At 47.0% G+C, this 24,289-nt stretch overlaps 1 protein-coding gene across 15 annotated transcripts in view; it reads right to left on the bottom strand.

Moving 5' to 3' along the window:
* The window catches only part of DUSP12 (dual specificity phosphatase 12), a 696,805-nt gene that overhangs the window by 274,954 nt on the left and 397,562 nt on the right, over nucleotides 1-24,289 (bottom strand). For all 15 annotated transcript variants that reach the window (XM_069231049.1, XM_069231054.1, XM_069231057.1 and 12 more), the window contains one exon: nucleotides 21,862-21,955. In XM_069231049.1, the coding sequence (XP_069087150.1) occupies nucleotides 21,862-21,955 (94 nt within the window). The remainder of the gene's footprint in view (nucleotides 1-21,861; nucleotides 21,956-24,289) is intronic.

Raw genomic sequence — 24,289 nt, 5'->3', positions numbered from 1 at the left:
TCACTGAATGGTCAACAAAGTCTACCCAGTCTTGTGATGACTCCTTTTTGGTTTCTCTGAACTTCATCCTGTACTGTTCAGTAGTTAAGCCATAACCATCAAGGAGTGCATTCTTAAGAACTGTAAAATTATTGGCATCACTTTCCTTCACAGTAAGGAGCCTATCCCTACCCTTTCCACTGAAAGATAGCCATAGGATAGCAGCCCACTGCCTTTGAGGGACCTCCTGTACAACACAGGCCCACTCAAGTGCAGCAAACCACTTGTTAATGTCATCCCCCTCCTTGTAAGGGGGAACTATCTTGTGCAGTTTCCTAGAATCATGCTCTTTTGCAGGATGACTATTTGGAATACTGCTGCTGCCACCATGGGGTCCTATCCCCAACCTCTGTCTTTCTTTTTCTAAATCAAAGGACTGCCTATCTAAATCCAGCTGTTGCTTCTTGAGCTTCAGCCTGGATTCTTCCACTTTCAATCTATTGAGCTCCCTTTCTAACACTCTGTCATCAGGGTGGGTGGGTTGGGCATGCCTTGACACAGAAGAATGGTGACAATGAACAGAGGGAGACCTGGCCCTGACAGATGGCACTCTAACATTCTGGCCTACAGAAGTAACACTTCTACTGTGATGAGAAGAAACACGATGACTGTGATGTGAATTCACATCAGTACCAGCTATGCTAGGTGGCCTGCTAAGGGGCAGGTTGGAAAGATTCCCTCCCAAATCTTTTGCTAGGGGTGCCCCAGGATCAGATTGGGAACCATCAACTAATTTCTCACCAGAAGTGCCACCTAAGGTCTTATCTTGTTCAATGAGCATATTAACTAACAGTTGTCTTGAGGGATTCTTCCCTACCCCTAAACCTTTATCTATGCAGAGACTCCTTGCTTCCTTCCAGCTTAGGTTGTCATAAGCTATGCTGGCCAGATCAAGAGTTTGGCCTGTACCAGACATGATAGAAAAGGTTTAAGGGACAGAAAAAGAGAGAAAACGTTTTCAGAACTTTTTAAAGAACAGAAAAAAACTTTAGACTTTTTAAGAACTTTATGAAAGTTTAGAAGTACTTTTCAGCACTTTAGTAAAGAAGTGAAAGGAGAAAAGCAAAACTTTTTGGTTAGGTGTACATACACTGAACTTGTTTTGTATATTTTTCTCTTATGAAAAGTACAGTATGACAAAGTGGTAAGTAGTTGCAAAGTACTTATCCCACCGCTGCACAACCAATGTAGGAGGCTGGACTGGCTTGTAGTGAGTACCAAGGGGTACTTACACCTTGCACCAGGCCCAGGTATCCCTTATTAGTGTAGAGGGGTGTCTAGCAGCTTAGGCTGATAGAAAAGGTAGCTTAGCAGAGCAGCTTAGGCTGAACTAGGAGACGAGTGAAGCTCCTACAGTACCACTAGTGTCACTTGCACAATATCATATGAAAACACAATACACAGATATACTAAAAATAAAGGTACTTTATTTTTATGACAATATGCCAAAGTATCTCAGTGAGTACCCTCAGTATGAGGATAGCAAATATACACAAGCTATATGTACACAATACCAAAATATGCAGTAATAGCAATAGAAAACAGTGCAAACAATGTATAGTCACAATAGAATGCAAGGGGGGCACATAGGGATAGGGGCAACACAAACCATATACTCTAGAAGTGGAATGCGAACCACGAATAGACCCCAAACCTATGTGACCTTGTAGAGGGTCGCTGGGACTGTAAAGAAACAGTGAGGGTTAGAAAAATAGCCCACCCCAAGACCCTGAAAAGTGGGTGCAAAGTGCACCTAAGTTCCCCAAAGAGCACAGAAGTCGTGATAGGGGAATTCTGCAGGAAAGACCAACACCAACAATGCAACAACGATGGATTTCCAGACGAGAGACCTGTGGAACAAGGGGACCAAGTCCAAAAGTCACGATCAAGTCGGGAGTGGGCAGATGCCCAGGAAATGCCAGCTGAGGGTGCAAAGAAGCTGCCACAGGATGGTAGAAGCTATGGATTCTGCAAGAACGACAAGGGCTAGAAACTTCCCCTTTGGAGGATGGATGTCCCACGTCGTGAAGAGTCGTGCAGAAGTATTTTCCTGCAGAAAGACCGCAAACAAGCCTTGCTAGCTGCAAGGGTCGTGGTTAGGGTTTTTGGATGCTGCTGTGGCCCAGGAGGGACCAGGATGTCGCCAATAGTGTGAGGAGACAGAGGGGGCGTACAGCAAGACAAAGAGCCCACTCAGAAGCAAGCAGCACCCGCAGAAGTGCCGGAACAGGCACTACGAAGTGGTGTGAACCGGAGCTCACCCGAAGTTGCACAAGAGGGTCCCACGACGCCAGAGGACAACTCAGGAGGTTGTGCAATGCAGGTTAGAGTGCCGGGGACCCAGGCTTGGCTGTGCACAAAGGAAATCATGGAAGAGTGCACAGGAGCCGGAGTAGCTGCAAAACACGCGGTTCCCAGCAATGCAGTCTAGCGTGGGGAGGCAAGGACTTACCTCCACCAAACTTGGACTGAAGAGTCACTGGACTGTGGGAGTCACTTGGGCAGAGTTGCTGAGTTCAAGAGACCTCGCTCGTCGTGCTGAGAGGGGACCCAGAGGACCGGTGATGCAGTTCTTTGGTGCCTGCGGTTGCAGGGGGAAGATTGCGCCGACCCACGGGAGATTTCATCGGAGCTTCTAGTGCAGAGAGGAGGCAGACTACCCCCACAGCATGCACCACCAGGAAAACAGTCGAGAAGGCGGCAGGATCAGCGTTACAAGGTCGCAGTAGTCGTTGCAGTTTTGCAGGCTTCCAGCGCGGTCAGCAGTCGATTCCTTGGCAGAAGGTGAAGAGAGAGATGCAGAGGAACTCTGATGAGCTCTTGCATTCGTTATCTAAGGAATTCCCTAAATAGCCAGGAAAGGAGGTTTGGCTACTCAGGAGAGAGGATAGGCTAGCAACACCTGAAGGAACCTATCAGAAGGAGTCTCTGACGTCACCTGCTGGCACTGGCCAGTCAGAGAAGTCCAGTGTGCCAGCAGCACCTCTGTTTCCAAGATGGCAGAGGTCTGGAGCACACTGGAGGAGCTCTGGGCACCTCCCAGGGGAGGTGCAGGTCAGAGGAGTGGTCTCTCCCCTTTCCTTTGTCCAGTTTCGCGCCAGAGCAGGGCTGAGGGATCCCTGAACCGGTGCAGACTGGCTTATGCAGAGATGGGCACCATCTGTGCCCATCAAAGCATTTCCAGAGGCTGGGAGAGGCTACTCCTCCCCAGCCCTGACACCTTTTTCCAAAGGGAGAGGGTGTAACACCCTCTCTCTGAGGAAGTCCTTTGTTCTGCCTTCCTGGCCCAAGCCTGGCTTGACCCCAGGAGGGCTGAAACCTGTCTGAGGGGTTGGCAGCAGCTGCAGTGAAACCCTGGGAAAGGTAGTTTGGCAGTACCCGGGTCTGTGCTAGAGACTCGGGGGATCATGGAATTGTCTCCCCAATGCCAGAATGGCATTGGGGTGACAATTCCATGATCCTAGACATGTTACATGGCCATGTTCGGAGTTACCATTGTGACGCTATACATATGTCGTGACCTATGTATAGTGCACGCGTGTAATGGTGTCCCCGCACTCACAAAGTCCGGGGAATTTGCCCTGAACAATGTGGGAGCACCTTGGTTAGTGCCAGGGTGCCCACACACTAAGTAACTTAGCACCCAACCTTTACCAGGTAAAGGTTAGACATATAGGTGACTTATAAGTTACTTAAGTGCAGTGGTAAATGGCTGTGAAATAACGCGGACGTTATTTCACTCAGGCTGCACTGGCAGGCCTGTGTAAGAATTGTCAGATCTCCCTATGGGTGGCACAAGAAATGCTGCAGCCCATAGGGATCTCCTGGAACCCCAATACCCTGGGTACCTCAGTATCATATACTAGGGAATTATAAGGGTGTTCCAGTATGCCAATGTAAATTGGTGAAATTGGTCACTAGCCTGTTAGTGACAATTTGGAAAGAAATGAGAGAGCATAACCACTGAGGTTCTGGATAGCAGAGCCTCAGTGAGACAGTTAGTCATAACACAGGTAACACATACAGGGCACACTTATGAGCACTGGGGCCCTGGCTGGCAGGGTCCCAGTGACACATACAACTAAAACAACATATATACAGTGAAATATGGGGGTAACATGCCAGGCAAGATGGTACTTTCCTACACAACCCCCCCCCCCCCCAAACGAAGGACAATAAGACTAGCAATGACCTGATGAGTCTTCATTGTCTAAGTGGAAATATCTGGAGAGTCCATCTGCATTGGAGTGGGTACTCCCAGGTCTATGCTCCACTGTCTAGTCCATTCGCTGCAGGGATATGGACCACCTAAACAATTTAGGGTTTTCACCTTTCCATTTGTTTTAGCCAAAGTAGAGGTTTGTGGTCTGTCTGAACAATGAAGTGAGTGCCAAACAGGTATGGCCTCAACTTCTTCAGTGCCCAGACCACAGCAAAGGCCTCCCTCTCTATGGCAGACCAACGCTTTTCTCTAGGGGTCAACCTCCTGCTGATAAAAGCAACAGGTTGATCCTGGCCCTCAGAATTAAGTTGTGATAAGACTGCCCCTACCCCTAATTCAGATGCATCAGTTTGGACAATGAATTTTTTGGAGTAACAGAGGCTTTTCAGGACAGGTGCAGAGCACATGGCCTGCTTCAGCTCCTCAAAAGCTTTCTGACAGTTTGCTGTCCATAATACCTTTTTAGGCATTTTTTTTTTAGATGTGAGGTCATTAAGAGGGGCTGCAATGGAGCCATAGTTCTTTATGAACCTCCTGTAGTACCCAGTGAAGGCTCTCACCTGAGTCTGATTTGTAGGGGGAACCCAATCTATAATAGTTTGGATTTTCCCCTGAAGTGGTGCAATCTGTTCTCCACCTACCAGGTGTCCCAGATAAACCACTTTCCCCTGCCCTATCTGGCACTTTGAAGCCTTGATAGTGAGGCCTGCCTTTTGCAGGGCCTCCAAAACTTTCCATAGGTGGACCAGGTGATCATCCCAGCTGGAGCTAAAGACCGCTATATCATCTAGATATGCTGCACTAAAAGCTTCCAGCCCTTGCAGGACTGTGTTCACCAACCTTTGAAAAGTGGCAGGTGCATTTTTCAATCCAAAAGGCATTAATGTGAATTGGTAATGGCCTCCAATGGTTGAAAATGCAGTTTTTGCTTTTGCATCTTCTGATAACTTTATCTGCCAATACCCTGCAGTCAAATCAAAAGTGCTTAGATACTTGGCAGATGCCAGTGTATCTATGAGCTCATCTGCCCTGGGTATAGGGTGAGCATCAGTTTTGGTTACCTGGTTGAGACCTCTGTAGTCAACACAAAATCTCATTTCCCTTTTACCATCTTTGGAATGAGGTTTTAGTAAAAGTACCACAGGAGAGGCCCATGGACTTTCAGAGTGCTCAACCACTCCCAGTTCAAGCATTTTCTATACCTCTTGCTTTATGCAGTCTCTGACATGGTCAGGCTGCCTATAGATCTTACTTTTGACAGGCAAGCTGTCTCCAGTATCTATAGTGTGCTCACACCAAGAAGTGGTGCCTGGCACAGTAGAGAAGAGTTCAGAAAACTGACCCAGGAGATTTATGCAGTGGTCTTTCTGCTCAGCAGTGAGACAATCTGCCAGTACTACACCTTCCACTAGAGCATCTTGTTCTGTGGAAGAGAAAAGATCAGGGAGAGGGTCATTCTCTTCTTCCTGTCCCTCATCTGTTGCCATGAGCAGGGTGAGATCAGCCCTGTCATATTAGGGTTTCAGGCGATTGACATGGAGCATCCTAACGGGGCTCCTGGCAGTACCTAAGTCAACTAAGTAGGTGACTTCACCCTCTTTCTCAACAATAATGTGGGGTCCACTCCATTTGTCTTGGAGTGCTCTTGGGGCCACAGGCTCCAAGACCCACACTTTCTGCCCTGGTTGGTACTGAACCAAAACAGCCTTCTGGTCATGCCATTACTTTTGGAGCTCTTGGCTGGCCTGAAGGTTTTTACTGGCCTTTTTCATGTACTCAGCCATCCTAGATCTTAGGCCAAGTACATAGTCCACTATGTCTTGCTTTGGAGATTTTAAAGGTTGTTCCCAACCCTCCTTCACAAGTGTTAGGGGACCTCTCACAGGGTGTCCAAATAGGAGTTCAAAGGGGCTGAAGCCCACTCCTTTTTGGTGTACCTCCCTGTAACCAAAAAGGAGGCAAGGTAACAGGACATCCCATCTCCTGCGGAGTTTGTCAGGGAGTCCCATTATCATACCTTTGAGAATTTTATTAAACCTCTCAACCAGTCCATTTGTTTGTGGATGATAGGGTGTGGTGAACTTGTATATAACACCACATTCCTTCCACATGGCCTTTAAGTAAGCAGACATGAAATTGCTTCCCCTGTCTGATACCACCTCTTTTGGGAAGACCACCTTGGAAAATATTCCCAGGAGGGCCTTTGCCACTGCAGGAGCTGTAGTGGTCCTTAGAGGAATTGCTTCAGGATATCTGGTGGCATGGTCAACTACCACCAAGATAAACCTATTGCCTGAAGCAGTAGGCGGGTCAAGGGGGCCAACTATGTCAACCCCTACCCTTTCAAAGGGAACCCCAACCACAGGCAGTGGAATAAGGGGTGCCACCTGTCTTGCCACTGGCTTGACAGGTTTCACAGGACTTACAAAATTCCTTTGTGTCCTCTGACATTCTAGGCCAATGAAACAAGCCTGTCCCAAGTTTTCATTTGCCCCAACTGTCCAGCTAAGGGAATGTCGTGGGCTAGAGTTAGGAGGAACTTTCTGTACTCCTGAGGAATCACTAATCTCCTGGCAGCTCCAGGTTTTGGATCCCTTGCTTCAGTGTACAAAAGGTTATCCTCCCAGTAAACTCTGTGAGAGTCACTGACATCCCCATTTGCTTGTTTGACAGCTTGGTGCCTTAGACCCTCTAGTGTGGGACAGGTATGCTGTGCCTCACTCAGCTCCTCCCTGGCAGGCCCCCCTTCACCCAAAAGCTCAGCAGTGTCTGCTTCCAGCTCCTCTGGTGTAGGTTCTGCACAGGGTGGAAATTCTTGTTCCTCAGAAGTTGAATCCACTGTAGAGGGAGGGATAGTAGGTAGTGTTTTACCTTTACTAACCCTAGCTTTAGGGAGCACTTGGTCTATTCTTCCAGGATCCAAGTCACCCTGTTCTTTTTGCTTTTTGGCCTGAGCCCTGGTCAAAGCAAAAATATGCCCTGGAATGCCCAGCATTGCTGGATGAGCCTCCAACTCCACTTCTGCCCAAGCTGATGTCTCTAAATCATTCCCTAATAGACAGTCTACAGGTAAATCTGAGGCAACCACAACTTTCTTTGGGCCAGTAAACCCCCCCCCCAAGTTGAGCTTCACAACAGCCATGGGGTGGCTAAGAGTGTTGTTATGAGCATCGGTTACTTGGTACTGGTGACCAAGAAGGTGTTGTTCAGGGTGGACCAGTTTCTCTATTACCATTGTAACACTGGCACCTGTGTCCCTGTAGGCCTGAACCTCAACACCATTTATTATGGGTAGTTGCTTGTACTTATCCATGTTAAGGGGACAAGCAACCAAGGTGGCTAAATCAATAGCCCCCTCAGAGACTAACACAGCCTCTGTGGTCTCCCTAATCAGATCAACCCCAACTAAGTTACCAATAGTGAGCCCAGCTACTCCCTTAGATTGGCTATTAGTAGGTTTGCTCCCACCACCACTGCTATTACTAGGGGCACTAGGTGTAGCAGCAGGGGTTGTAGTGGTAGGAGGCTTGGTGCTTTTCTTTGGGCAACTGGGATCAGTTGTCCAATGGCCTTTTATTTTTCATAAATAGCACCATGGTTTCTTTTCTTTGTTTTGATTTGAAGAGGATTTGGGCCCACCACCCCCACCACAGTGTTTTTGTGGGCCTGATGAAGACTCATTTTTAGATTTGTCCCCACCCTTATCAGAAGACTTACCATCCTTCTTCTTGCCATCCTTGTCACCCCCTGTATGAACTTTTCTGTTCACCCTTGTTCTGACCCATTTGTCTGCCTTCTTTCCCAATTCTTGGGGAGAGGTCAGATCAGAGTCTACCAGGTACTGGTGTAACAAATCAGACAAACAATTATTAAGAATATGCTCTCTCAAGATTAAGTTATACAGGCTTTCATAGTCAGAAACTTTACTGCCATGTAACCACCCCTCCAAGGCCTTCACTGAATGGTCAACAAAGTCTACCCAGTCTTGTGATGACTCCTTTTTGGTTTCTCTGAACTTCATCCTGTACTGTTCAGTAGTTAAGCCATAACCATCAAGGAGTGCATTCTTAAGAACTGTAAAATTATTGGCATCACTTTCCTTCACAGTAAGGAGCCTATCCCTACCCTTTCCACTGAAAGATAGCCATAGGATAGCAGCCCACTGCCTTTGAGGGACCTCCTGTACAACACAGGCCCTCTCAAGTGCAGCAAACCACTTGTTAATGTCATCCCCCTCCTTGTAAGGGGGAACTATCTTGTGCAGTTTCCTAGAATCATGCTCTTTTGCAGGATGACTATTTGGAATACTGCTGCTGCCACCATGGGGTCCTATCCCCAACCTCTGTCTTTCTTTTTCTAAATCAAAGGACTGCCTATCTAAATCCAGCTGTTGCTTCTTGAGCTTCAGCCTGGATTCTTCCACTTTCAATCTATTGAGCTCCCTTTCTAACACTCTGTCATCAGGGTGGGTGGGTTGGGCATGCCTTGACACAGAAGAATGGTGACAATGAACAGAGGGAGACCTGGCCCTGACAGATGGCACTCTAACATTCTGGCCTACAGAAGTAACACTTCTACTGTGATGAGAAGAAACACGATGACTGTGATGTGAATTCACATCAGTACCAGCTATGCTAGGTGGCCTGCTAAGGGGCAGGTTGGAAAGATTCCCTCCCAAATCTTTTGCTAGGGGTGCCCCAGGATCAGATTGGGAACCATCAACTAATTTCTCACCAGAAGTGCCACCTAAGGTCTTATCTTGTTCAATGAGCATATTAACTAACAGTTGTCTTGAGGGATTCTTCCCTACCCCTAAACCTTTATCTATGCAGAGACTCCTTGCTTCCTTCCAGCTTAGGTTGTCATAAGCTATGCTGGCCGGATCAAGAGTTTGGCCTGTACCAGACATGATAGAAAAGGTTTAAGGGACAGAAAAAGAGAGAAAAAGTTTTCAGAACTTTTTAAAGAACAGAAAAAAACTTTTTAGACTTTTTAAGAACTTTATGAAAGTTTAGAAGTACTTTTCAGCACTTTAGTAAAGAAGTGAAAGGAGAAAAGCAAAACTTTTTGGTTAGGTGTACATACACTGAACTTGTTTTGTATATTTTTCTCTTATGAAAAGTACAGTATGACAAAGTGGTAAGTAGTTGCAAAGTACTTATCCCACCGCTGCACAACCAATGTAGGAGGCTGGACTGGCTTGTAGTGAGTACCAAGGGGTACTTACACCTTGCACCAGGCCCAGGTATCCCTTATTAGTGTAGAGGGGTGTCTAGCAGCTTAGGCTGATAGAAAAGGTAGCTTAGCAGAGCAGCTTAGGCTGAACTAGGAGACGAGTGAAGCTCCTACAGTACCACTAGTGTCACTTGCACAATATCATATGAAAACACAATACACAGATATACTAAAAATAAAGGTACTTTATTTTTATGACAATATGCCAAAGTATCTCAGTGAGTACCCTCAGTATGAGGATAGCAAATATACACAAGATATATGTACACAATACCAAAATATGCAGTAATAGCAATAGAAAACAGTGCAAACAATGTATAGTCACAATAGAATGCAAGGGGGGCACATAGGGATAGGGGCAACACAAACCATATACTCTAGAAGTGGAATGCGAACCACGAATAGACCCCAAACCTATGTGACCTTGTAGAGGGTCGCTGGGACTGTAAAGAAACAGTGAGGGTTAGAAAAATAGCCCACCCCAAGACCCTGAAAAGTGGGTGCAAAGTGCACCTAAGTTCCCCAAAGAGCACAGAAGTCGTGATAGGGGAATTCTGCAGGAAAGACCAACACCAACAATGCAACAACGATGGATTTCCAGACGAGAGACCTGTGGAACAAGGGGACCAAGTCCAAAAGTCACGATCAAGTCGGGAGTGGGCAGATGCCCAGGAAATGCCAGCTGAGGGTGCAAAGAAGCTGCCACCGGATGGTAGAAGCTATGGATTCTGCAAGAACGACAAGGGCTAGAAACTTCCCCTTTGGAGGATGGATGTCCCACGTCGTGAAGAGTCGTGCAGAAGTATTTTCCTGCAGAAAGACCGCAAACAAGCCTTGCTAGCTGCAAGGGTCGTGGTTAGGGTTTTTGGATGCTGTTGTGGCCCAGGAGGGACCAGGATGTCGCCAATAGTGTGAGGAGACAGAGGGGGCGTACAGCAAGACAAAGAGCCCACTCAGAAGCAAGCAGCACCCGCAGAAGTGCCGGAACAGGCACTACGAAGTGGTGTGAACCGGAGCTCACCCGAAGTTGCACAAGAGGGTCCCACGACGCCAGAGGACAACTCAGGAGGTTGTGCAATGCAGGTTAGAGTGCCGGGGACCCAGGCTTGGCTGTGCACAAAGGAAATCATGGAAGAGTGCACAGGAGCCGGAGTAGCTGCAAAACACGCGGTTCCCAGCAATGCAGTCTAGCGTGGGGAGGCAAGGACTTACCTCCACCAAACTTGGACTGAAGAGTCACTGGACTGTGGGAGTCACTTGGGCAGAGTTGCTGAGTTCAAGAGACCTCGCTCGTCGTGCTGAGAGGGGACCCAGAGGACCGGTGATGCAGTTCTTTGGTGCCTGCGGTTGCAGGGGGAAGATTGCGCCGACCCACGGGAGATTTCATCGGAGCTTCTAGTGCAGAGAGGAGGCAGACTACCCCCACAGCATGCACCACCAGGAAAACAGTCGAGAAGGCGGCAGGATCAGCGTTACAAGGTCGCAGTAGTCGTTGCAGTTTTGCAGGCTTCCAGCGCGGTCAGCAGTCGATTCCTTGGCAGAAGGTGAAGAGAGAGATGCAGAGGAACTCTGATGAGCTCTTGCATTTGTTATCTAAGGAATTCCCTAAATAGCCAGGAAAGGAGGTTTGGCTACTCAGGAGAGAGGATAGGCTAGCAACACCTGAAGGAACCTATCAGAAGGAGTCTCTGACGTCACCTGCTGGCACTGGCCAGTCAGAGAAGTCCAGTGTGCCAGCAGCACCTCTGTTTCCAAGATGGCAGAGGTCTGGAGCACACTGGAGGAGCTCTGGGCACCTCCCAGGGGAGGTGCAGGTCAGAGGAGTGGTCACTCCCCTTTCCTTTGTCCAGTTTCGCGCCAGAGCAGGGCTGAGGGATCCCTGAACCGGTGCAGACTGGCTTATGCAGAGATGGGCACCATCTGTGCCCATCAAAGCATTTCCAGAGGCTGGGAGAGGCTACTCCTCCCCAGCCCTGACACCTTTTTCCAAAGGGAGAGGGTGTAACACCCTCTCTCTGAGGAAGTCCTTTGTTCTGCCTTCCTGGCCCAAGCCTGGCTTGACCCCAGGAGGGCTGAAACCTGTCTGAGGGGTTGGCAGCAGCTGCAGTGAAACCCCGGGAAAGGTAGTTTGGCAGTACCCGGGTCTGAGCTAGAGACTCGGGGGATCATGGAATTGTCTCCCCAATGCCAGAATGGCATTGGGGTGACAATTCCATGATCCTAGACATGTTACATGGCCATGTTCGGAGTTACCATTGTGACGCTATACATATGTCGTGACCTATGTATAGTGCACGCGTGTAATGGTGTCCCCGCACTCACAAAGTCCGGGGAATTTGCCCTGAACAATGTGGGAGCACCTTGGTTAGTGCCAGGGTACCCACACACTAAGTAACTTAGCACCCAACCTTTACCAGGTAAAGGTTAGACATATAGGTGACTTATAAGTTACTTAAGTGCAGTGGTAAATGGCTGTGAAATAACGTGGACGTTATTTCACTCAGGCTGCACTGGCAGGTCTGTGTAAGAATTGTCAGATCTCCCTATGGGTGGCACAAGAAATGCTGCAGCCCATAGGGATCTCCTGGAACCCCAATACCCTGGGTACCTCAGTACCATATACTAGGGAATTATAAGGGTGTTCCAGTATGCCAATGTAAATTGGTGAAATTGGTCACTAGCCTGTTAGTGACAATTTGGAAAGAAATGAGAGAGCATAACCACGGAGGTTCTGGATAGCAGAGTCTCAGTGAGACAGTTAGTCATAACACAGGTAACACATACAGGGCACACTTATGAGCACTGGGGCCCTGGCTGGCAGGGTCCCAGTGACACATACAACTAAAACAACATATATACAGTGAAATATGGGGGTAACATGCCAGGCAAGATGGCACTTTCCTACAGTCGGCCAACTGGTTTTGAATCCCTGGGATGTATTGCGCTATTAGATGAATGTGATTGTGAATCGCCCAATGCCAAATCTACTGTGCTAAGAGACACAGTTGTGATGATTGTGGCCCTCCCTGTTCGTTTAAATAGTACATTGTTGTCATGTTGTCCGTTTTGACAAGAATGTGTTTGTGGGCTATTAGTGGTTGAAATGCTTTCAACGCTAGAAACACTGCTAGTAGTTCTAGTTGATTTATATGAAGCTGTTTTTGCTGAGTGTCCCATTGTCCCTGGATGCTGTGTTGGTTGAGATGTGCTCCCCACCCTACCATGGAAGCATCTGTTGTGATCACGTATTGAGGCACTGGGTCTTGGAAAGGCCGCCCTTGGTTTAAATTTATAGGATTCCACCATTGAAGCGAAGTGTGTGTTTGGCGGTCTATCAACACCAGATCTTGAAGTTGACCCCGTGCTTGTGTCCATTGTGTTGCTAGGCACTGTTGTAAGGGCCGCATGTGCAATCTTGCGTTTGGGACAATGGCTATGCATGAGGACATCATGCCTAGTAGTTTCATCACTAATTTCACTTGATATTTTTTGTTTGGGTGCATGCTTTGTATTACGTTTTGGAATGCTTGTACCCTTTGTGGACTTGGAGGGGCAATCCCTTGTTTTGTGTTGATTGTTGCTCCTAAGTATTGTTGTATTTGACATGGTTGTAAGTGTGATTTTTGGTAGTTTATTGAGAACCCTAGTTTGTGAAGGGTTTCTATGATGTATTTTGTGTGTTGAAGACACTGTTTCTGAGTGTTGGTTTTGATGAACAAATCATCTAGATACGGGAATACGTGTATGTGCTGTCTTCTGATATGTGCCGCTACTACTGCAAGGCATTTTGTAAATACCCTTGGTGCAGTTGTTATCTTGAATGGTAACACTTTGAATTGGTAATGTACTCCTTTGGATTACAAACCTTAAGTATTTCCTTTGGGAAGGATGTATGGGTATATGGAAGTAAGCATCCTTGAGGTCTAATGTTGACATGTAGTCTTGTTGTTTGAGCAAGGGAATCACGTCTTGAAGTGTCACCATGTGAAAGTGATCTGATTTGATGTAAAGATTTAGTGTTCTGAGATCTAATATGGGTCTTAGTGTTTTGTCCTTTTTTGGTGTTCAGAAAATGCAGAGAGTAAACACCTGTTCCTTTCTGATGGTTGGATACCAATTCTTTTGCCTCTTTTTGTAACAACGCTTGGACTTCTAGTTGTAATAGATCCAAGTGCTGTTTGGACATGTTGTGTGTTCTTGGAGGCACATTTGGTGGTAATTGTAGGAATTCTATGCAATAACCATGTTGGATAATGGCTAGGACCCACGAGTCTGTTGTTATTTCTTCCCAATTTTTGTAATAATCTGTGAATCTCCCCCCCACTGGTGTTATGTGTTGGAGATTTGTGACATTGAAGTCACTGATTAGTTTGTGTGGTCTTTGGGCTTTGGAATTTCCCTCTGGTTTTAGGGAACTGTCCACCTCTATATTGTCCCCGAAAGCCTCCTCTTTGATACTGGCCCTGGTATGTGGGTCTGGCTTGTGAGGTTGAGGGTTCTGTGCTTTGGGCTCGAAACCCCCCCCTCTAAATTGTGGCTTCCTAAAGGTGCCTCTGCTCTGTGGGGAGTAGAGCGCGCCCATGGCTTTGGCCGTGTGAGTGTCCTTTTTCAGCTTCTCTATATCTGTATCCACCTCCGGCCCAAACAACTGCTGTCAATTAAAAGGCATATCAAGCACAGCCTGTTGGATCTCTGGCTTAAATCCGGAGGTGCGTAGCCATGCGTGTCTCCTAATAGTGACCACTGTAATCACAGTTCTGGCGGCTGTGTCCGCTGCGTCCATTGCCGATCGTATCTGGTTGTTGGAGATACTTTGGCCCTCCTCCACCACTTACTGTGCACGCTTTTGAAACTCCTTGGGAAGATGTTCAATGAAATGCTGCATTTCATCCCATTGAGCCCTGTCATATCTTGCCAATAAAGCTGGTGAATTGGCAATGCGCCATTGATTGGATGCCTGTGCTGCAACTCTTTTCCCCGCTGCATCAAACTTTCGACTTTCTTTGTCGGGTGGTGGTGCATCCCCAGAAGTCTGTGAGTTTGCCCTTTTGCGTGCTGCGTCTACTACCACTGAGTCAGGTGTTAGTTGTTGCGTGATGTACACAGGGTCCGTAGGGGGAGGCTTGTACTTTTTTCCCCACCCTAGGTGTAATGGCACTGCCTTTGACGGGGTCTTGAAACACTAGACTCTGGTACTGACTGTGTGTTGACGACAAAGTATTAAATAAAAAGTCATCCTCAATAGGTTCAGCATGCAGTGCTACATTGTGAAAAGTAGCTGCTCTGGACACCACCTGCATGTAAGCAGTACTGTCTTCAGGTGGTGACGGTCTTGCCGGGTAGCAGTCTGGACTATTGTCAGATACTGGTGCATCATATAGATCCCATGCATCTGGGTCATCCCTGTGTGCGTTGGAGATTGCATCATAGGGGATGTTGCAATTGGTGACAGTTGCGGCGAGTGCTGTGCCGATGGTTGTGGCGAAAAACGTGGTGGAGTTTTTTCTTTCGCCACCTTTGCTTTTGGTTGTTTCTTTGTGTCTTGGAAAGCAAGTTTCCTTTTCATTTTAATAGGGGGAAGAGTTCTTATTTTCCCTGTATCTTTTTGAATATGGAGCCTTCTTTGTGTATGGTCTGGCTCCCCATCTCTAATTTTTGTCCAAATTTATGGGCTTGTAGTTGTGCTGAAAGGCCTTGTTCTTCTGAATAAGAACTTTGTTTCGGCTCCGATGATGGGTGTTTCGGCACTGAAACTTTTTCCACAGTCTTTTGCGGCTCCGAAGCCACTTTGTTTCGGTTTCGGGGTGCCGATCTCTCGTGCCAACTTTGCTCGGAGCCGGTATCTCGGTATCGAGTTTGGTCAGAGCCAGTATCTCGGTGCCGAATATACTCTGTGCCGGTATCTCGACCAGAGTCGGATGACTTTGACACATGTGTGCCCTTATTCGGTGCTGATGGTTGGTCACCGAGTTTACGGATTAAGCAATGGCCTGCCGGCGGTGGCGTCCCCTGGGCCTTCATTATTTTGGCTTGAGTTTTGGCCGGGGCCGGTTTACTCACGGTTTTCTTTGCTGCTCACTTTAGGCCTCGTCCGAGTCGACAATGGAGAAAGTCTCCTCTTCTTCGACGTCATGTTGTCCGAACGGCGTCGATGACATTTGAAGCCTTCGAGCTCTTTGGTCCTGTAGCGTCTTCTTCGACCGAAATGCCCGACGGGGGACAAACACAAATTACAGACCAAATGCTGATCTGTGTAAGGATACTTATTGTGGCATTTGGGGCAGAAGCGGAATGGGGTCCGTTCCATGAGCTTTGAAGACGCACGCGGTCGGGCCGACCAGGCCCCGCCGGAGGATAGAATCCCCGAAGGGCTACCGGAGCTCTTCTTTTATTTGGTGTCGATCTGCTATAGCTAACCCGATACCGAACGCAAACGATACCGTCGAATTTTCTGAGATTTAACTAACTTTCCGAACCGAAACACGGAGCGAAGAGGAACACGTCCGAACCCGATGGCGGAAAGAAAACAATCTAAGATGGAGTCGACGCCCATGCGCAATGGAGCCGAAAGGGGAGGAGTCCCTCGATCTCGTCACTCGAAAAGACTTCTTCGAAGAAAAACAACTTGTAACACTCTAAGCCCAACACTAGATGGCGCGATATGCACAGCATGTGTATCTGTAGCTACACATGCCATCGAATATATATATATATATATATATATATATATATATATATATATATATAAAAAACCAACTGATGGTCGCCAGTAAGTAGTTATAGTTAGGACCTAGTTTCCATAGGAAAAGCATTTTTTGTTTTGCCAATTACTTTGGTGCCTTTTGACAAATCTTCACAAAATTTTCAAAATTTGTTTGCCAGTCACTTCACCTGCTGTTTTGAAAGATTCATGGTGATCGCCAAGAGGGGGGCCAGAAAAAGGGGAAGCTAGTTCATGGTGGCAGATCTTGCTTTCTGTTATTTGGAAATCCATTAAGTACTTTTTCAGATATTGAAGGAAAAAACATAGATATCTAGAGAGTTGATGTCCAGATATGTTCTGACTGGCCAATTTAAAGGAGACCAGTCAATCTTAAAGCAAGTGACGATAAGAAGGGTGTAGTCACCCTAAAGGTGGGTAGCCCATTGGCTACCACCTGGCACTCCCTGCAACGACCCCTAAATTAAATTTAAAAGGTGTGAACCCTGAACCCTAGAACTCAGTTTCCAGCCCACCTAAGAAGAGCTGGACTAAACAGAAGTCGCCCAGCAGAGAAGACTGAAGACACCAACTGACTTGGTCCCAGCCCTACCAGCCTGTCTGCAGCCTTCAAAGAAAGCTGCGCCCAGAAGATGACTGTCCTGCAGCCCAGCGAACTCCAAAGCCTTGGAAGGACTGCCTGCCTTCAATAAAGAACAAGAACTCAAGTGGACAGGGGACCTATCCAAAAGAAAGATCTACAAAGAAGAAAGAAGTCTGGCTGAGGAACCGCAAAACAGGTGCAGAGGTTTCCAGGTGGCTGACGCCCAGGGCCTGAGTCCAAGTGGTTCACCAGTCCAGTGGAGATTCCCCAGCGCTTCTGACCCAGAGTCCATCATGGACTGACCCCCTGCCAGACTCCACAGTAACAGCTGCAGCTTAAACCTGAGGGCTCCCCCTGACTGCAACCTGCCCGGCGAGCTGTTTCCAATGCCAGAAGACACCCCTGCACCTGGACCTTGGAGAGCTAGACCGTTGGTGTCCCTATGACCCCTGGCATCTTAACTTATCTGGCCAGCTGTGGGTTGACCTCTCCCGGCCTCCTGCCCAGAGCCTGCAGCCCGTTTCTGAAAATGATCTCCTGCATGGACTAACACTGGGAGCCTGAGGCTGTGTTGGCACTCTGCACCCGGCTGTCCCTGTGCCGCTGAGGGTTTAAGTTTGGTGCTGCGTTGGGTGCCCTCCCCCAGTGCTTGCCTCAACCCCCGGAGGCCAACTTCTGACAGTGCCTGTACTTAGCTGGAAGCAGCATGTCTTCAGTCTCCACTGACTAACACTGGGCACCGACTCCGACCTTGGCACACAGCCACCCCGTGCTGCTGTGGGTGCACACTTTGTACCAACCTGAACCTTGCTCGGTGCTAGCCTAAAACCCTAAAGACTGGGGTTGTAAAATGTGTACTTATCTGAGAAACTGCATTCTTGTTTTCCTTCCGTAGGCTAACATTGAAGACTGAAAATTGCGCTGTGTCGATTTTTGAAACAGCAAAGTATTTTTAATTTAAAAAGTGCTTACCTTATAATGAAGTTCTTTGGTTTAAAGCATATATAAAAGCAACTGCTATGTTTTTAAATTGGTCTCAGATTTATTTCTTTGAGTGTGTCTCTCATTTATTGCCTCTGTGAGTTCAACAAATGCTTAACACAACTTCTTCATAAGCCTAGCTGCTTGCCCACACTATCACAAAAAAGGCACTAAACCTATCTATTTCTGCCTCTGCAAACCTTTTGCGATCCACTGGACTCTCTGCCACAGTGTGCTTTATTTTAGTGCACTATATAAAGAGCCAGCTTCTTACAGGTGTGTTTTAAGGGGATTTTAGCCTGTGAAAAAGCCTTCTGCTGGAATTTAATGAATCATGCTTGAAAGAAAACTGTTTTCTCATGATTTTCCCATAGAGGTTGTGAAATGTGCCTGAGAAGCTAAAATGTGAACATATTTTCTATAAATTCACACTGTCTTTCTGTGCCTTATGAGAATGAAGTCTGACATTTTCAGTAAAACAGTTACTTCCAACAGGAGCAGCCTGTCAGTTGATTGCCTTTACTGCAGTCTCCCAGAGTGTTCTAAAGAACACCTAGAGTGCTAACAGTCTTACTTATGATAAACGTGTGGCACACCTAAAGACATCATGATTGAATCAAACTGGTAAAACCTCAAACATTTAATTTAGAAAGGAACAGAATGAGGGGGTTCATTTTGTCATAGAAATTATGGTTAGTTCTGTAGAAAGAAAAATTACGACACATTTTAAGTGACTTCTCAAATATGTTCCTGTTCTATTTCATTAAAACATTCTGATCTGCAGACTGAAACATGCACTTTCAACAGGAGAAGCAGACTGCTCGTTAACTCCCTAGTAATCAGCAGCTTTACTACAGTGCACTCTTGAGCAACTAGAGCGCTAACATTCTAAATTTATGCCAGAAGTGTGGCACATCTGAAAGCCACCTTGATAAAATCGAAGTGGGAAACAGAAAGCATTTTCTACTGAGGATGTTGAATTAAATGAGGACATTAGGGATCTTCATAACAAATAAGTCTCCCAAGATGGCCAGCAGAGAAAAAAATAGCCCAACTGTAGCACAAATAGCACCCATGTGTTGCCCAATTATAGATCTGTTGCAAAACACTTCATTTTTTTGTTTAGCAGTTTTACATATAGTGCAGACCTGACTTAAAGGAATTGGAGTACTTTACATGAGCATCAGTTACAGTGCACAAGGACACATTCATTTTGATTTTGGGCATAGGGAGATCAAATGATTTGCCAGGAATCCAAGAATGTCGAGCTAACGCCGAAACTTGAACCGGGCTACTCAGCTGGAAAGTTTGTAGCTCTGGCCATAACATCACATCCTCTCCCCTAAGTGTAACATATAATCAAGTGATCAACTGGATATAAAAAAAATGAAGATATCAAATAATTAAAAGTGCTTTGTCACTATTTGAGAACTCAGAAATTATATTGCCATTTTTTTTTATGAGTAGTAACCATAATTTCTATGGGAATAAGACCCTCTTATTTTTATAATTTCTAAAGGAAATGCTTTAGGTTTTACAGTGGTGAATACATTAAGATGATGTTGTTGCACCACACTTTTGTAATGAACACAGAATGTTGGCAATCTAGTTGTTCATTAGAATACTGGGGAGAGGCAGATGTGGGGGCACAGACTTGGGTAATTGAGGGCAGGGAGGGGGTGCAGAGGGGAAAAGTTGACCACTCTGGGCAGGCTGCAGGAGCAGCGGTAGCACAAGAGACTATGGAAGGCAGGAAAAAGGGGGGTAGGGGCAACACACCAACAATGCAGGAGAGGCAAGAAAGACTGTGGCAATATGGCAGACCACTGAGGGTAGAAAGAAGAGGCAGTGGAAGGACAACCATACATGCTAACAGACCAGATTCAGGCAGGAGGCTCACAATGTTTTTTTTTTTTAGCCCAAAAGGGTTTTATTTTTATCTGTCTCCTGCCTAAAATCCCTCCTTTTTCAATGTAATTCAATGTGGAAAATCCATTCCCCAAGCTTTTTTCAGAATCTCCCTCATGCCAAGTTTAAAATGTTGGCAATTATGGTACATTGGATCGCAGAGGGCCGGAGGAATCGGGTAGGGGCATTGACTCGGATAACAGAGGGCAGGAGGGAGATGGACAGGGGCACCAAACTGGCTTTGCAGGGCAGATGTCAGGGGTTGCAGAAGCACAATACACCACACAGGGCAAAAGTGAGACAGCAATGCAGCACAGCGGACCCTGGAAAGCAATAGGGAGGGGACAGGGCCATGCACATAGACAACAGAGAGCAGAGGGGAAGAGGCAAGAGCATCAAGCTGACCATACCAGGCAGACAGTTGCAGCATATGGACCATGAAGGGCAGGATGGAAGGGGCAGAGGTACGACAATGAACCAGACAAGGCGGGAGGGAAACCACAGGGGCCTGCACATGGAAAATAGAGGGCAGTGGGGCAAGGATGCGTGGGCAGGAATAGGAAGCTGACTATGGAGGGCAGGCTGGATGGGGAATGGAAGCACAACACACCATGGCGGGCAACAGTGAGACTATAATGGCATACACACAGCCAACGAAGGAAAGGTATAAGGGGGTGTGGGGCAGCAAGCTAATAACACTGGGCATGTGGGAGGGGCTGTGTCAGCACAGAAGACCATGCACGGCATGTGGGAGGGTTAGTGGCAGCACAGCGGCCACGTTGGGCAAGAGGGAGGGGCATGCACAAAGGATCATGGAGAACAGAGGGGAAGGTTAGGGGTGGACACAGACAGGAGAGGGCAGGTAAAGGGGCTTCACAGCATACAACGGAGGGCAGGCAAGAGAAGCAGTTGCAGCAAAACAGAGCATGGAGGGCAGAAGGAAGTGGCAGGAAAATGGATCATGGGGGACAAGAAAGAGGAGAGAGGGAATACGGACATGGAACTCGGAAAGGCAGGGTGGAGGTGGCAGGGACAGACGGCAGCCATCTGACCATGCTAGGCAGGCAGGCAGGGCAGTGGCAATTCAACAGAACACTCAGAGTAGATGGGAAGGCAGTGGCATGTCCATGGAACCTGGTGGCCAATTTGAGAGCAGGGACATGCGTACATATTGGAGGGTGGGGGAAGGGCAGCAAGCTAAGCACAGAGGCTAAGCAGGAGGGCAATGATGGGACAAAGAATTGGGCAACAGAGGACAGAAGGAGTGGGCAGGGACATCAAGCTAAATGGAGGGCAATGGCAGCACATCAGGCCATGCGAGGCAGGAGGAAGTGGCCTGGTGCATGGACTAGGACAACATAGGGTAGGGAGGAGGTGGATGGGGCCGCAAGCTAACTGTTCAGGGCAGATGGGAAGGGCCGTGGCAGGACAACGGCCACACAGGGCTATAATGAGGGCACAGGGGCTTCGACTTGGACAATGGATGGCAGGGGGGGGGGTCAGGAGCAGCAAGCTGGGGGGGGGCAGCAGAATGCTAGGCCTACCCTGCATCCAACCCCCCCCACCCCCACTGGGCATTAAGATGGGCATAATACTTAACGTTCAAAAAAACCTGGAAATTCACTGGAAAAGCAAAGGTTACAAGGACGTTACAGTTATGAGATAGATTGAAAAAAACCTTAGAAATTAACTAAAAAAAAAAAACAAAGGTTACTGGGGCATTATAGTTAGGTTCAGATTTTACACACACACAAAACCACAGAAATATTCAGCTATTATAGTTAACGAGATATTTAAAGCAACTATAACTCGTGCCTTAAGGTAACTACAACTCGTCATGCACTGGTAACTACCCCAGATATTACATCACTCATGACATCTTCTATGACATCATTGATATTATCACTTACATTTACGGTAAAATTATTGATGAGAAAACTGTGCATGGCGAGGGTGTGACTTCTAGTTCCATTACCATATAGTTTTACCATAACTGTGTTTTTTGGGAAACAAGTTTGCTCTAAGTCAGACCTAAAAAGCGGATTCCTTTCAGTCATCTTTCTAAGGTGAGCAGATTGAAAAAAGGGTGTGTGATTAGCTTTACACAGCAAGTGTTCAGTAATTTGGATCATAATTAGAAAATATGTTTATTTTTACAGAAAAAAATCATACCTGCACTTCCTGCACCTATAGATTGGTTCATTGTGCTTTCCTTGAGGAATGGAAGTTGGATCGTCAGCAAAAACCTTCAGCAAATCCTCGAGCTCTGCAAATAACAGATAATGTGGTCTGTACTCTGTTAAAAGTAACGTGTACACATGGAACAGTCAAAAATGTCACCCCACTTTCTGTCACTGAGATATCACTACAGGGTGGGGGGTTGTGTGTGGTAAAGTTTACTAAGTGGTATACAGACATTACTTCACCGTCTCTATTTTTGTATTCCTGTTCCTCATCATTTCAGAAGTTGGGCAAATGTTATTTTGAGTGGAAGGACACCACGCCCAATGAGACCTCGAAGAGGGAATTTCAACCACAACCCTCTAATTTAGCAAGTCAACAAAAGATGAGCTTATAACTTATAAAAATCAACACTACCACCAGCAGTGGGAGAATGCACCAAGTAAACAAAATCATAAGTGCTGCTGGCAATCAACTGCACATACACTCCCTACTCGAGCCTGCACCCGTCCTGTTTTTTTTTTTTTTAGTACAAAAAATAATAATTAAAAAAAGGTTATAGATTTCACAAATCTGTGTCTGAAGGCTCTTCTGAAAACTACTGCCATTCAGTCCTGCAGCAACAACCAAAGGATTTGCAAATTTCAAACATGTAAGTGCCAGAGAAGAGGATTACACTCTATGCTCTTCACTTTATTTTCTCCAGCAGCCATAACATCATAACAGTACTAAACTAACTTTCACAGCAACACTGGGGAAATGTAGTAAAGTCCAAGTCACCTCCAATCATATTTTAGGGTACTCCTTATAGTCCTGTCTCTTTCTTCATGCCCGCTCTTTTTTCGCTGCTCCAGCAGCCCTTCAGTTAAATTATTCCAAATCTTCTCTGGGGCCTTAGAATGTCTTACAGACTATTACGAACTGCATAGTTAATGATGTAATTAACTGTTCCCCCTCTGTAGGAGGCTGGCCTGGCTTATAGTGGGTACCTTGTGGTACGTACACCTTGTGCCAGGTCCAGTTATCCCTTATGAGTAGAATAGAGGTGTTTCTAGCAGCTTAGGCTGTTAGAGTTAGCTATGGCAAAGCAGCTCAGGCTGAACTAGGAGACAAGCAAAGCTCCTACAATACCACTTATATCATAAAGCACAATATCATAAGAAAACACAATACCCAGAGTTACTAAAAATAAAGGTACTTTATTTTAGTGACTGAGAAAGTAGCCTCTTTCTAGCCTTGTTACCCCCACTTTTGGCCTGTTTGTGAGTATATGTCAGGGTGTTTTCACTGTCTCACTGGGATCCTGCTAGCCAGGGCCCAGTGCTCATAGTGAAAACACTACATTTTCAGTATGTTTGTTATGTGTCACTGGGACCCTGCCAGCCAGGACCCCAGTGCTCATAAGTTTGTGGCCTATATGTATGTGTTCCTTGAGTGATGCCCAACTATCTCACTGAGGCTCTGCTAACCAGAACCTCAGTGGTTATGCTCTCTCTGTATACCAACATTGTCACTAACAGGCTAGTGACCAATTTTACCAATTCACATTGGCATACTGGAACACCCTTATAATTCCCTAGTAAATGGTACTGGGGTACCCAGGGTATTGGGGTTCCAGGAGATCCCTATGGGCTGCAGCATTTCTTTTGCCACCCATAGGGAGCTCTGACAATTCTTACACAGGCCTGCCACTGCAGCCTGAGGGAAATAATGCCCACATTATTTCACAGCCATTTTACACTGCACATAAGTAACTTATAAGTCACCTATATGTCTAACCTTCACCTGGCGAAGGTTGGGTGCAAAGTTACTTAGTGTGTGGGCACCCTGGCACTAGCCAAGGTGCCCCCACATCGTTCAGGGCAAATTCCCCGGATTTTGTGAGTGGGGGAGGGGGGGACACCATTTCACGCGTGCACTATACATAGGTCACTACCTATGTATGGCGTCACAATGGTAACTCCGAACATGGCCATGTAACATGTCTAAGATCATGGAATTGTCACCCCAATGCCATTCTGGCATTGGGGAGTCAATTCCATGATCCCCCGAGTCCCTAGCACAGACCCGGGAACTGCCAAACTACCTTTCCCGGGGTTTCACTGCAGCTGCTGCTGCCAACCCCTCAGACAGGTTTCTGCCCTCCTGTGGTCCAGCCAGGCCTGGCCTAGGATGGCAGAACAAAGGACCTCCTCAGAGAGAGGGTGTTACACTCTCTCCCTTTGGAAAAAGGTGTCAGGGCTGGGGAGGAGTAGCCTCCCCAGCCTCTGGAAATGCTTTGATGGGCACAAAGGGTGCCCATCTCTGCATAAGCCAGTCTGCACCGGTTCAGGGATCCCTCAGCCCTGCTCTGGCGCGAAACTGGACAAAGGAAAGGGGAGTGACCACTTCCCTGACCTGCACCTCCCAGGGGAGGTGC

This window comes from Pleurodeles waltl, chromosome 4_2 (genome assembly GCF_031143425.1).
Source record: "Pleurodeles waltl isolate 20211129_DDA chromosome 4_2, aPleWal1.hap1.20221129, whole genome shotgun sequence".
NCBI lineage: Eukaryota > Metazoa > Chordata > Amphibia > Caudata > Salamandridae > Pleurodeles > Pleurodeles waltl.
The sequence above is the reverse complement of the archived record's forward strand: the minus strand, read 5'-3'. Positions and strand labels throughout refer to the sequence as shown.